This window comes from Mycteria americana, chromosome 3 (genome assembly GCF_035582795.1).
Source record: "Mycteria americana isolate JAX WOST 10 ecotype Jacksonville Zoo and Gardens chromosome 3, USCA_MyAme_1.0, whole genome shotgun sequence".
NCBI classification, from domain to species: Eukaryota; Metazoa; Chordata; class Aves; order Ciconiiformes; family Ciconiidae; genus Mycteria; species Mycteria americana.
In genome coordinates this window covers 24,867,002-24,880,413 of record NC_134367.1, presented here as the reverse complement: position 1 = coordinate 24,880,413, position 13,412 = coordinate 24,867,002, and the positions used below count along the sequence as shown (strand labels likewise).

At 36.4% G+C, this 13,412-nt stretch overlaps 1 protein-coding gene across 1 annotated transcript in view; it reads left to right on the top strand.

Moving 5' to 3' along the window:
* CSMD1 (CUB and Sushi multiple domains 1) overlaps window positions 1-13,412 on the top strand; it is a 1,314,206-nt gene that overhangs the window by 1,207,589 nt on the left and 93,205 nt on the right. Inside the window, exon 49 of the mRNA XM_075498045.1 lies at window positions 4,369-4,557. Within this exon, the coding sequence (XP_075354160.1) occupies window positions 4,369-4,557 (189 nt within the window). The remainder of the gene's footprint in view (window positions 1-4,368; window positions 4,558-13,412) is intronic.

Genomic DNA, 13,412 nt, shown 5'->3' with positions numbered 1-13,412 from the left:
GCACAATGGCTTCCAGCGCCTCCTGTTTGTTGCCCATGCTGTGTGCATTGGTGTAGATGCACTTGAGCTGGGCTATCGATTTCCCTCCCAACATTGGCATGCCACCCTTAAGCTCCTCTCTAGTGAGCCTGGTTACGTCCCCTTCCCCCTTCAAACCTAGTTTAAAGCCCTCTCGACAAGCCCCACCAACTCATGGCCATCACCAGCTCTTAGCCTCCGATCCCTCCCTTCCTACTTCTTGTCTCATTCCATAGTCTGTCATGACTGTTCTTCCCCTGGGCTCTTAAACCCAGTACTTTTGTGTCAAATATTCTGTTTCTTTTCTCCAGTTATAGCCTTCCTACCCAGTCAAACACAGCTCATAGCTTTATTTTCACACTTGAACCTCTGCCTTTAACTTTCACAATGTCAGATGACCACAGAGCTTTACCAAAACATCTCAGTTCCCAGATCCCCTCTTCCCAATTTCCTCCAGCCCCATGCAGCTGCTGCCACTCACTCAGTGAGACACTTGGGGTGGCAGGAAAAGTAAACAGTAGTACAGTAGGTTGCAGTGATGGTTGAAAGCAGAAGATATACAGGGGTCATCAAGGTAGCGGGGGGTGGAGAATATGGATGTCCATAGAAGATTTGCAATAGCCATTAGGAGTTAAGTATATCGGCCAAAGTGATGTTGAAGTAAATTCTGAGCGATATTGCTGTTTTATGTTCCTCTTGCTTTCTTGTATCAATTTCGTCTTCTTAGTTCAAAAGATCTTTTTGCTTGATTTTTTTCTGAACACCACTTAGTTCACTGGAGAGCTTAAACTATGCCTTTGGGCTCTGGGTGTTGTTAATTATTACAACATAAGCCACAATTATCACTGATAGATTTCCCCTGTGGCCCCCTGTGAAATTTTCAGTTTTTTGACATCATTCTGTGTAATTTGGCAGCCTGAATGTCCCATATGTCATGCTGTTTTAAAGCTGATCTCTTTGGACGTTCATATATACTATATATTGTTAAAATTAACCATAGCTAAAAGAATGGCAATAAGTTCCCTTGTAATCAGAACACAAAGTACAACCTGTTATGGTCAAAATCTTGTTATGGGTAAAAACCCCACACTTTATATGTCTAGCCAAGAATTTACTGTTAGTATAACTGAAATTTTAGCAGTTTAATAGAAGAATTACTATTGAAGATTAAATGGTTATAGGAAAAAAAGAAGAAAAAAGCAGAATAAGTGAAAGCTACTATACAGAAAAACACTATGGTTAGAATTGTTATACACACACTTCCCATTATCTAACCTTTTCCCTGGTGCTACAGTCATGCTTCCATTGCTCCTTGGGAACCCAAGATCAATGGCTTCAGTTTGGTGTTTGTATGTTGTGGGAGATACAGCAGGTCATCAGCAGCTAGAGTCCTTCAACAGGAAGAGTGTGATATTGATGATTTCTTCCTCACTCTAGGATCCACTTAGGATTATTTTTGTTAACACATTTTTGCACCCTGCTGTTGGTGAAGTTCAAGTTACACATATTTCTACTATATATAGTCCATTTTACATGTAGTTACTATTTATTTGCCCTTTTATTTAAGCCTGAAAACTATTTTTGCCCAGCTCCGAGTTAGAATTTTTTAACTGACCACTGGTGAGTTGTGTATAGCTTTAGACCGCACACAGGTTGTCACCCTCTTATCATACTATGCCCATACTCCTCTACACTGTATCCTGTGTCCCCACCTCTCAAGGCCTCTGCTGTTATACCAGGCCTGTGTTTGTCTACATGTCACCATACTAGAGTCCTAAATATCTTATTCTACACAGAATAATTACTTGTTACAAGTACCTATATAGAGCTATGATTGTACCATAAAAAGATAATAGAAAATTACAAACATAATTCAAAAGTAAAACAAATTAGGTATACCCACCTGACGAGAAGAAAAAAATCTGTTAAAGCTAAACAAAGTAAAAACAAAGCTGCAGGCAGGACAAAAATGTTGAGACAACAAAAACCTGACAAACGTTGGTCTTGACGACTTGCAAACTCAGTACAAAGTCTGTGCCCTGTTACTAGCAAAGGCAATACTGTATTACTGGGCTACAGGGTTACACATCATATGGCAAATATTTTCTGTTTAGAATTGCAGTACTGAGGAGATCAGTTTGGAGTTTGAATGTCTGAATGTCATACTATGTTTAGGACTCACCTGCTATTCTTAAGGCCTCCTAGGATACTAAAATTATATAGTCCTTAAGAGGTTACTGAAGATGACTTCAGTGGTCTTAATCACTGGTCTTTTGGTCTTAACCAGCTTGTGTTGCAATAACAATATCATGTTTCTTCAATAGGTTAAAAAGAAAATTAAAGCCATGTTTATTGTGCTTCTTTAAATATCAAATCCCCTTTTAAATTTAAAGAGTATTTCAGTAATTTAATTCATTTAGTTAGGCACATAACTGAAGGTCATTGTGCTTATAAGGGATACAGAACATGACCCCAAACGATTGTTTTACTGGACCATCCTAGCTTATTGATTTTCATCCTGGTTTTTGTTTTTTCCTTTTTGATTTAGTTTTTTCAAATAACCTCCCAAGTGAAAGAATGTATAAAAATGACATTTCAAGTAGAAATAATGTTGCTTAATTGAGAACTGTAATTCTTTAATAGAATCTCAACAGATGCCAACATTTTTCAGCATCTTTAATGTAGGACCTAGTTTTACTGCTTTTGTTGGGTGGCATTTCTTAGAAATACTGACTTTGATATACTGCATCTAAATCTAGACATTTAAAGGAAGCATCTCAGTTAGGAGTCTAATCACCTCTATGATCTCTCCATGGTCAGTGAAAAGAAACATTCATCTTTAGGTGGTAATTGATATCACAGCTGTACCTTAGGGTGATGAAATATACATACAAAAAAAATAGAGAGCTAGATATCGAAAGCTGAAAGAAGGAAATCAGGGCTATGTGCAAGAAACAAATAATATGAACAATATTTATAGATGTAAACCAAATTCTGTAATTACGCACTTGTGAAATAAAACCCCAGCTTCTACTGCATAATTGTCTATAGAAAATTATATGAACAACATTTCAGTATGATTTATAGAGTTAGTATTGTAGCAGTAGTTACAGTCTCAGTGTCCTTGGTACTGACATTTAGTTATCAGTGGAGTTCAACACTGTCTTCCTTGTGAAGAATGTTCATAGGCTTATTTCAGGGGTGAATGTTCAGCCAGGTTTATTTTCTGCAAGGCATGGTCCTACCATGCTTCTTCTGAAAAGATACTAATGTCTGTAATCTTGACATGGCGCACTGCTGCAAATACGCAGTGACTTGTACATCAATATGGAATCAAGGTAATTTTTTCATATTGCTTTTATCCAGTGATAAATGACACAAACAGATTTGTGTTAGACTCCACATGTATGTCAAACTATCATGTACTTTTGCTTGACCTGTATTCGGTCTGGGTAGTCATAATCCATCCTTATGTACAGGTATTGGAACCTTGTTTAAAAAAACCCCTGGTCTTTATTACTCACTTTGACACAATTATAAATTTCGTACTTTTTTTACTTCCTCAGCACATGTCTAAACTTTTCATCTATATGTTGCAAGTTCTCGAGGACCATACTGGTCAGAAAAACCTCTCTGTGAACAGTATTTCTAGTAGAAGTGATTAAGATTTAGCAAGGTTTATTTTAATTTCAAAACTTAGATTTAAATAAGTACATTCTATCTTACTTCACATGTAGTGTAAATTCAAAATTTAAGAAGCTACGCTTGCCTAAGTTACATTATCTTGCTAAAAAATTAATACAATTGTAATGTAATATCCTTGAGGGAACATGTACATAAAAAATTACATAAATTTTAATCTGAAAAAAATGCACCTGATGAATATGTCTACTGTACTTTGTCATGTAAATTTTTAACGTATTTGGCAAAATGTTTTATTTTTTACTTAGATGTCTAAGTGCACTGTTTTTTTTTAAATAAAAATATTCATAATTAGTTTTGTGTATTATACAGCTCAAATAATAGTTTTTTATTTATAAATTTATCAAATTTGAAGTAGACTGTTTACTAAGTGTGAGTGAATTTACTGAACAATCTATATGTTTCCTAATTGCAGCTTCCTCATGTACAATAACATAAACTGGTTTGTGATTATAAACTATGTTTTTGAACTTCATTATATTTCTGCATAAGAAGCCTGAATCTTCACTGAGGATTCCAAAAGTAATGTAAAGGATTCTGTACCAATTTTAATGGCATTCAAAGTTTGCACATGCCATAAATAATGTGAACTTTGTAAATTAAGTGTGGTTTATGCATTTTTAATAATGTCCCTTTTTTGGCATTTAGCTCCCTATTGCAGCTTAAACCCTATCTTGAGGAACGGTGGAATTGTAAATAAAACAGGTGGTCCCGCTGGAAGTAAAGTACGCTATTACTGCAAACCTGGGTATAGAATGATTGGTCACAATAATGCGACATGTAGGCGTCACCAAAATGGCATGTATCAGTGGGATTCTCCTGTACCAATCTGCCAAGGTAAGATAATGTTTTCTTGTTGAGTATGCTTCTGTAATGTCATTGCAAATAATATTTTACAAAACAAAGATACAGCATTGTCAATACTGCTGTGTGCCGAGACACACATTGACATCATGAGTTTATCCAAATACATATTGGTGTACTTAATGTGTGCAGAGCTGAAGTATTAAGAAGTAGATTAATGCAGTCAAATACAAACCGAATGAAAAATACGTTTTCAGTACTTTTTTATTTAGTAAAATACATATCTCTAAACAATCCACAGCTAATAGTATTGTTGTATTACAGAACATTTTATAAAAATTCATTAGTTTTCAGGCATTAATTTGATTATTTTAGAAAATCACTTTATAAGCAGCACTTTAAAGACATAATTTGTAACTTCTGCTTTTTTTGTGTATCCTGGAGTTAGCCAGGGTCTACTTTAGCTTGTTCCAGACATCTGTTAAGAGTAGTTACTATTTGTCAAATGCTTATAATTTTCCCTGTATGAAAAGCCACACACAGACTACAGAGAAGAGGAGTAACATAAAATAGTACAAAGCAGTTAAACACAGTTGGTTTTAGTTAAAAATGCTTTTTCACACATTATTCAGTAAACAGTTAGTGGATACTAAGGAGTTGTATGTCAGCTAAGATCAGGAATGTAGGCTAGGGGAGAAAGACTGTAAATTCTATCCATATCATATATGGCCTATTCTAACACGTTTTCATTTGAGCCTGCTTCCAGTCTGCTTTGTTTATAGGAAGAAATGGTAGTAACATCCATATTTAAGACTTGTTGGAACTTTTTTGATTAAAACCTGTGTTTAGTTGTTCCTAACTTTGAAGACATTAGCAGCAGTGCTTCATGTCTTCTTCAGGACAAGTATTTTGCTTAAGGTTCCATCAAGGATGATTCAGATGCTTCTAAAAACAAAAGATGGAAGTTCTATTTTGCACCTTAAAAAAAAGAAAAAGGTCAACTGAGATTTGGTATAATCCTTACTCTTCTGTTGAGGGTGTGTTATTTGCAAGAAAAGTAAAAAGCTGCAGAAATTTGGCTACAGTTGAAGAACTTAAAGGAGTACAGTTCACATCTTTTTTACAGAATGATTTAGTAGCTAAATATTTCTTCAGGATGAGCATTTTCATGCCTAGATGGGCCATGTGGCTACACCCCTACCAGTCCATGGAGAAGCTCAGGCTGCCAGTGTGCCACAAGCAGGATCTGTGTATCTGTGCTTCCAGACTCCAGGATGTCTTCATAACGTGTTATGGCATATGATGCTGTTTAACCTTCCTGAAGGTCACCAAATCATGGGAGAATCTGTGTGTGGGCTGGGCATAAGTAAGTTTAGGGACAAGGATTGCTTTTAAGCTTACTTGAAATGCATTTTAGGTGTAGTAGCTGATGCTGGCCTATGAACTGAAAGCTCAGAGACACTTTGCACTAAAGAACCTGGAATGATGACTGGGCCTACAGCTTGGCCAGAAGATCAGGAAAATGGAGGATGCAATTCTTTTCAAGATTAAGACTAAATTTAAATATCTGTATGTGAGCTAAAGTTTTGATTAATTTGCTTAAACATAGAAGTCTAGCGTCATTTGAGGTGCCCTGAGGTATTTTACCTGTCCTCCATCTACCAGTCCAGAAAGGCACAAGCTCCTATGTTGTATCCACTAGACTTGTCAGATGTCTTGGAGGCCTAAGTACGTCTCAGGTAGCTCTACACAATGGGAAAAGGAAACAAGTCAAGCCCTATCTGCCTAAACTCTGATGTAGTTGATCTAGTCAATACTGTCAGTGAAACTTTGGGAGCTATTCTGCTGGCTAGCCAGTAGATGTCTTTTTTTAAAAGGCACTGAAATTTTGGCATCTTGCTCTGGAGCTCAGGTACTTTGAGTGTGTGAGGATAGAGACAATATTCTGCATGTGCTTGTTAGGCTGGAAGAGTTGGGGCCATAAACTTTAGGAGCCCCTACATCATACTTTTCTCCAGAATTTAAGACCTCATGGTTCGTCAGCTGTCAGGAATTATATGCAAATTTACCCCATATCATTCTACTGCTTATCCATCCAGACAATAATAACCTGCTAGTACTACTACCAGTATTGTTTGACCAAATAGCAGAGGTCTGTATGATGAAAATATGATGTTCCAGCACTTCAGAATTCTTAAAAAAAAAGTGTGATCCTTTTTTTCTTAGCTTCTCCCCTTTTTTTAGAATAGTCTAATTTTTAAGTGGTTTTCTTTTACATTTCTAGTTTTTGCATTTTATGTTCACATTTTAATACCAATGGCAGAGAAAGGCTTGCCAATTTGCCATTCTAACTTTGAAAACTGTATCTAAATGTAGTGAGGTGTGTGAGGAATTCTGAATAATAAGGAGAACAGTTCTTTGAGTAGTTTAAGAAAAAAGTCCCCAATTTTAAGGGCAGAATAGAATAATTCACAGAAAGTGGTAGGAAAAACGTGCAGATATGTGCAGGACTTGACATGAGGTCCCAGGACTTGATCGTGGATAACCAGGGGACAGAGAGTCCCAGAAAGTAATAAATTCTGAACAAAATTTAAGCACACTCAAGCAAGTAACAAAATACTTCAGACACTGTGTCTATCCTTGTTATTTTATCACTATGTGCAAGAAATAGCTGTGAAATTTTAGCAATGCAGCATGTTTACAATACATTTTTTCTTTAATTTTAAGCCATAATTATAATTTCAGCAATATATGTGGATGTGGTTATGTAGATTTCTGTTAGCAGTAGGGTAAAAAAGATTTGTGAGATAGGGAGTGAGTTTGATCTTTACTAGAAATTTCTTGTTAAGGTAGGATTCTCCAATTTTAATATGTCACTTTTACAACTCTGACACAGTTATTCCAACTTGTATGTCTGGATGAAGCATATATTTTTCCATAAACTCTTTAATGGAAAGCATGTTTCTAAATTTATTAAGTATCTGTTATCAAAATACATTAATTCTCTTTGAAAATTAGTTAAAATTACACATTTGGTCCAGCTCATGGATTTCATTATAGGATGTTTCCAAATAAAAATGCCTTTGATTAAGTCTGAAATTTCTGTAGAACCAGTCCTGCAGGTTTACATTTGTAATTAATGACTTGACTGTGTCAGAATTAATGTTTGAAATAAAATTTAATTCTATTATAAAAAAGGGAGTTCTTTTTTGCATATTTAATATAACAATATCAATTTTAATATGAACACATCCCTAATATGGGTTAATCTGGTAGGGTCAGAAGATTTTTTTCAACTCCAGTCTTACCAAGTTCAAATGCATGTAATAATGTCCTGGACAATATATAAAGAACTTGACTCCTATCTAGGAAATTAGAAGTTATTGTTATTGCTTTTATTTCATTTGCGAAGGAAAAAGAGGAACATGAGTCATACTACATTCAAAATATTTATGAGCAGAGAAAATAGCAATTCATATAAAATAGCAGTAGATAGCTGCTGAGAGGAAATAGTACAGGCCCCAGTAATAATCCTGGCAACTACATGTGTATGTCATCTTAGCCACTGCTTAGCTCACGTCCAGATCCCATGCTGGGGGAGAGCAGGAAAAGAAGGCTGAAGCTCAGAGATGAATAGATCATAAGAGAAAATAAGATAAAAGCTTGGCAAGAAGAGAAGTGAGAATCAAAAACTGAAAGCAAGAAAGAGTTATCAAGGTCAATATGGATCAGGAGTGGTGGGTTAGCAGATATCCGGAGACATGGTGGCAGCGAGAGTGTAACAGACTGACTGTGTTCCTCTGAGGCATGAGCAAGTACCCCTCTTTATCCCACTGTTTTTCATATACAGGTCTCAGCCTGTGGCTTTGTTCTTCCCCATTTTCTCGTACTCATTCTTAAAAGAGTTTAAAATAATTTAAAGAGTCTTGAAGAACACATTGCTGCTCTTCACCATTTGAGTTACTCCCTAGTAGGTTTGTAAAAGAAAACTGGAGGTACCTACTTTAAGGAAGAAGTTCTCTTGTCTGGATCATGGATACTTGGAAAGGCTCAAAACCTATGACAGAGTCATGATAAAAATATAACTGATGCCAACATTTCCTGCTGAAAATCCTGATTCCAGGTGCTGTCACTATTGAATTCTCTGTGCTTGCTCTAGTGGGTAGAACCGCATTCCTGAGCAAGAGATCCTTGTACTTTTTGCTGTGCTGAACAAATGTTATTCCAGGACCATAACTGGGTTCCATGTCTGCCCTGGGGTAGAAGACTGATTAATTTTTTTTAGGGAACTGGCTTGAAAACACCCATTTGCAGTTTGCCCAAGAGCCATGAGTCTGGGACCACCAAACTGCTTCTTCATAGAATTAGCTGTTTTGTGTGTTTGAGCATGGAATTAAACTCGGGGATTTTACCTTTTTGATAAATGTTATTATGCAGAAAATGTCCCTTTTAGCACCCAGTCTTAAAATAAAAATGTGAGGTAGGTAGCACAGTTTAGGAGTTCCAAATCCCAGTTTCCCCTTATAACATATTCTAAACCTATGATCATATTTCAAAATATAAAATATAAAACAGTAAGAGAAGTATAGTACTTCAGACTAAAAAAACAGAAGTTTGAGGGGGAACATGGTAACAATCTTCTAATATACTGAAAGTAGCTCCAAAGAGGAATGAAATAATTTTCTATGTCCTTTCTAGATAAAGGAATTACAGCTAAGTTTACTTCAACAGGATCTTAAGTTAGACTTTTCTTTATTTTTTTCTTCTTTTCTCAGAGGGGCTAGTGAAACACTGGAATAGATTGCCTGTGGAGAATGTGGAATTTTCATCATTGGAGGTCTTTCAGGAACAGATTAGATGAACCTTAGTCAAGTATAATTTTGGCTTGTGATAGGAGAATAAAGTAGATGACCATTCATGATCCTGTTTTACACCCACAGCCCTAGACCACACAGACCTGTTTTGGGTTTCTTTGTTATTTCTGTATGTATCCAAGTCTGAGAATTAAGATTTCTGTGGCATGTCTCTCCCTGATGTTTCCAGTTGGATATCATACACATAAGCCACTCAGCATGCTTTTTTTGTTATGAATCCCACTTTTAGGGACTTCTCGATTGCTACCTTTAATTTTAGGGTATTTAAATGCTTTTCTCAGCACTATGTTCAATGCCAGAAACAGGTCACTAAATGATAGATGCTTGTACATTAAATTTAGGGATTTTCCAGTGTATGGAAATAAACTCAATGTCTGACTGTAATGCAGTCTCCAGTTTCTTTTCTGTATGCAGTTAATTTGCATGCTTTAAATATGTATAATACATAAGTATCTTAAAGGTATATAGGTGTATAGATATTTTACTTTAAGTTTACTGGTTTTGACAAGAAATAAATTCCAGGAACACATGTGGAACATTAAAGAGCAACTAAAACTGCATCTCAGTTTCTAGATAGTAAAAGTCTTTTCCGCTTGCGTTGATTACCTGTTCTTTGGAAGAAGTATATTTTTCTGCTGTTCAAGATAATAGAGACAATTAAGGTTGAGTTATGGTTTTTTCACACTCTGAATGCACATCTCCCAGCTGGAACCTGGCAGTCTCATCTAATCACTGACCTAAGAAGCATGTTGACAATTCCTCAAGTCAGAAGACTTCCTGAAACCATTCTTTATCATTTTACAATCATATGAGAAGCTGGGAGCTTCAAAATACTTGGATGTGGGACAGTAGTGACATTGTTTCCGCTGTCCAAGGATGATATGCTATTTCAGTCAGTTTACTTCAGGTAACTTTACTTCAAACATCAAAGTACTTGTTATTTAGTGAAACTGGCTGTGCTAGTATGTTTTGTTTGGACACTACTGTTCTAAAAGCCATTAGCAGCCTCAAGAAATTAGTAGCAGCAGGAATATTTCTTTCCAATCACAATTTCTGGGAGAGAAGCAAACAACAAATAAACAGATAGACTGTAACAGGAACAGGACCAGAATGCCAAAACTGATTTATGATTTGTAGCTAAAGCAGCAGTGAGAATAACCTCACAATGTAGCGGTAGAAGATTCAGCAGCAGCTGAGGAAAGAAGAGACATAGTAGAGGACTGAGGTACAACACTAAGAATAAAAGTGGTGAAGTGTGACAGTAAGCATAGATTTTGAGGTGTTTTAGTACACTGGACATTGCATCAGACCTGGCATAACGGTTAGGCCCATCTGGGTGTGACCTGGGCATTGTACATCTTTTATTCTTTAAACTAACTTGCACATAAGAGCTACTCAGTCTTGAACTTTTCAGCAGTTTCTAGAAAGGTTATTGCTAGAGATGAAGAGCAAATGCTAATGAATTATTTGCTTCTAACATGAACTAAACAGACCTGTTTTTTTGTTTGTTTTCAGATGACATAATCAATTATTCTTGCTCCATAGAAACCACTAAATTATTTGAAGTTAATTCACGTTTGAAGTATTTAGAGGGAACTAGAATAAGGTCCACCTGTATGTACAGATGTACACATACATGGATGGGTGGATAGACTGATAGTTCTGAATTTTGGTTTTATTCAATTAAATGTATGCACACTTAACACAGAGATTGTTGTTTGGATATCAGAAAGGAGACCTGAAAAAGAAATTTACACGAAGTTAAATCTTAACTCAATTACATTCTGCATCAAGCATTCAGACGTATTGCCACAAGGTAGAAGAGAACTGAGTGGCTTGTTAGGACAGGGAGGGACATAGTGGAAGGCTCTGGAGACACTGAAACATTTCACAGTAAGCATGACTGGAAATGGAGAATGCATAGGAATTTTTATGATGTAGTAAAAGAGAGTGACAGTTTAACTTTCTGTCAGTTCAGCATGCAAACAGACATTTTGCGAATGTAAAATTCTGCTTACCTGACAGAGGGTCAGAGTTGGTTCTGGTTGTAGGTAAAGGATTAAATTGATTATTAGGAGAGTAGATAGAGCATTGAACCAGATGCAGCTCTGCTGCCTGTTTTAAGTACACCAGAGCCCTGAAAAGCCATCACTCCTACTGTGGTCATCTTGTGGGGAGTGACTCCTAATACAAAGACCTGCTCCCAGAAGCAGCAGAACTTGCTTTTATCCTTCCCCTTCTCCACTTTCTCTAACATCATTAAAAGCAGTAAGCATGGGTCTCCAGAACCCCTTCCTTACCACCTCTCTCTCCCTTCTCTGTCCCACTGCTACTCCTTCTAGTGGCAGGAGGCTCAGCCCTTACCCACAGAGGGAGAAATACTCAATTTTGAGAAGACAAGACCGGCACTAGTTAGGGTTCAAAAAGTGCCAAGAAGTTGTATTACAAAGGAAGCAGATTATTTTGGAACATTACTAACAGTTCTACTTCTATTAGCAATTTGACAGATTCCAGATGGAAGCAAACAACTGAAATGAACTAACCATTCATCATTTTATAATGCTTACCTCCCTCATTATAATCATATGCAAAGTACTGTGTTCTACTTAATTTAAATGCATCAAATGTGACAACTTGGGAATACTGAAAACAAATTTGAGAGATGTGTTTATGGTACCATGACAATGTGTTGTGAAATTAATAATTTACATTGAATTGGGTAAATCATAATAAAAATTAGATTAAAAAAAAAATACTTATTTTCACCTCTGTTTAACAGATTTCAGACAAAGGCTGTCATTTCTTCTTTTGAAATATATTGATTTTATTAAAATAATAAAACTTCACAGTGTCAAGGGGAAAGGAACAAATACACAAAGGACTTTTTAACTTAAAATGTTGGATTGCTTCTTACAGTTGAGTGTATATAAGAAAAAGACGTTTTCATTTGCAAAACTCCACTCTTTATTGGTAAATACTTAGAAATGAAAGCTTCAAATCTGTGTTTTATTCAGTGTATTTACTGAAGAGCAATAAACTGGATGCCAGACTCAAAGCAGGCAGTGATTCTGTACACACATACATTGGTTTATATAAACTCTTTAAATAGATTCATTGTAATAATGTGATGGGTTCTCTGCTCCAACTTACCATTTTTCAGAAAATAATATCCTTTCACAGAAAATAATACTATGACTTTCCCTTCAGAAGTGCCATGGTGCAAATACAAAATCTTTACCAGCATTACTGACTTATTCAAGTACCTAGAGTTAATCCCCGTGCATAAATAGCTATTTTGAAATAAAGCATAGCATTAAAAGAAATTTTAAAAAGGATACTGAAGAGTTGCCTTTCTGCTTTTCATTATCAAAATCAAGGGAGCTGAGAAGTCACATGGCAGAAGGCAATCCTGCCTTGGAGACCTTTCCTAAAAGTGACTGAAATAGATATTTCTGTAACTATACTCTGCCCTAAAATTGTATAGTGTGAGATACTGTTAAATGAACTGTACTGAGCTCTTGTAAAAAAATTAAAATAAATAAATAAGCCAAAAAACTAGATGCTTAACAACAAAAAGAAAGCCAAGGAGATGGCTTTATTGGATGCGGGGGGGGGGAACATTGCCACCAAGGATGAGGAAAATCAAGCTAGAAATCAAGCTGGCCACTGTTGTAAGAGATAATTTAAAAAGTTTTAACAAATACATTAACAACAAAAAGAGAGGCAAGGAGAATCCCCCTCTATTGGATGCGGGGCGGGGGGGGAACTTTGCCACCAAGGATGAGGAAAAGGCTGAGGTACTTAATGCCTTCTTTGCCTCAGTTTTTAATAGTCAGACCGGTTATCCCCAGGCAATTCAGCCGCCTAAGCAGGAAGACAGGGACGGAGAGCAGAATAAACCCCCCATAATCCTGGAGAAAGCAGTTAATGACCTGCTACGCCACTTGGACACTCACAAGTCTATGGGGCTGGATGGGATCCACCCAAGAGTACTGAGGGAGCTGGTGGAGGAGC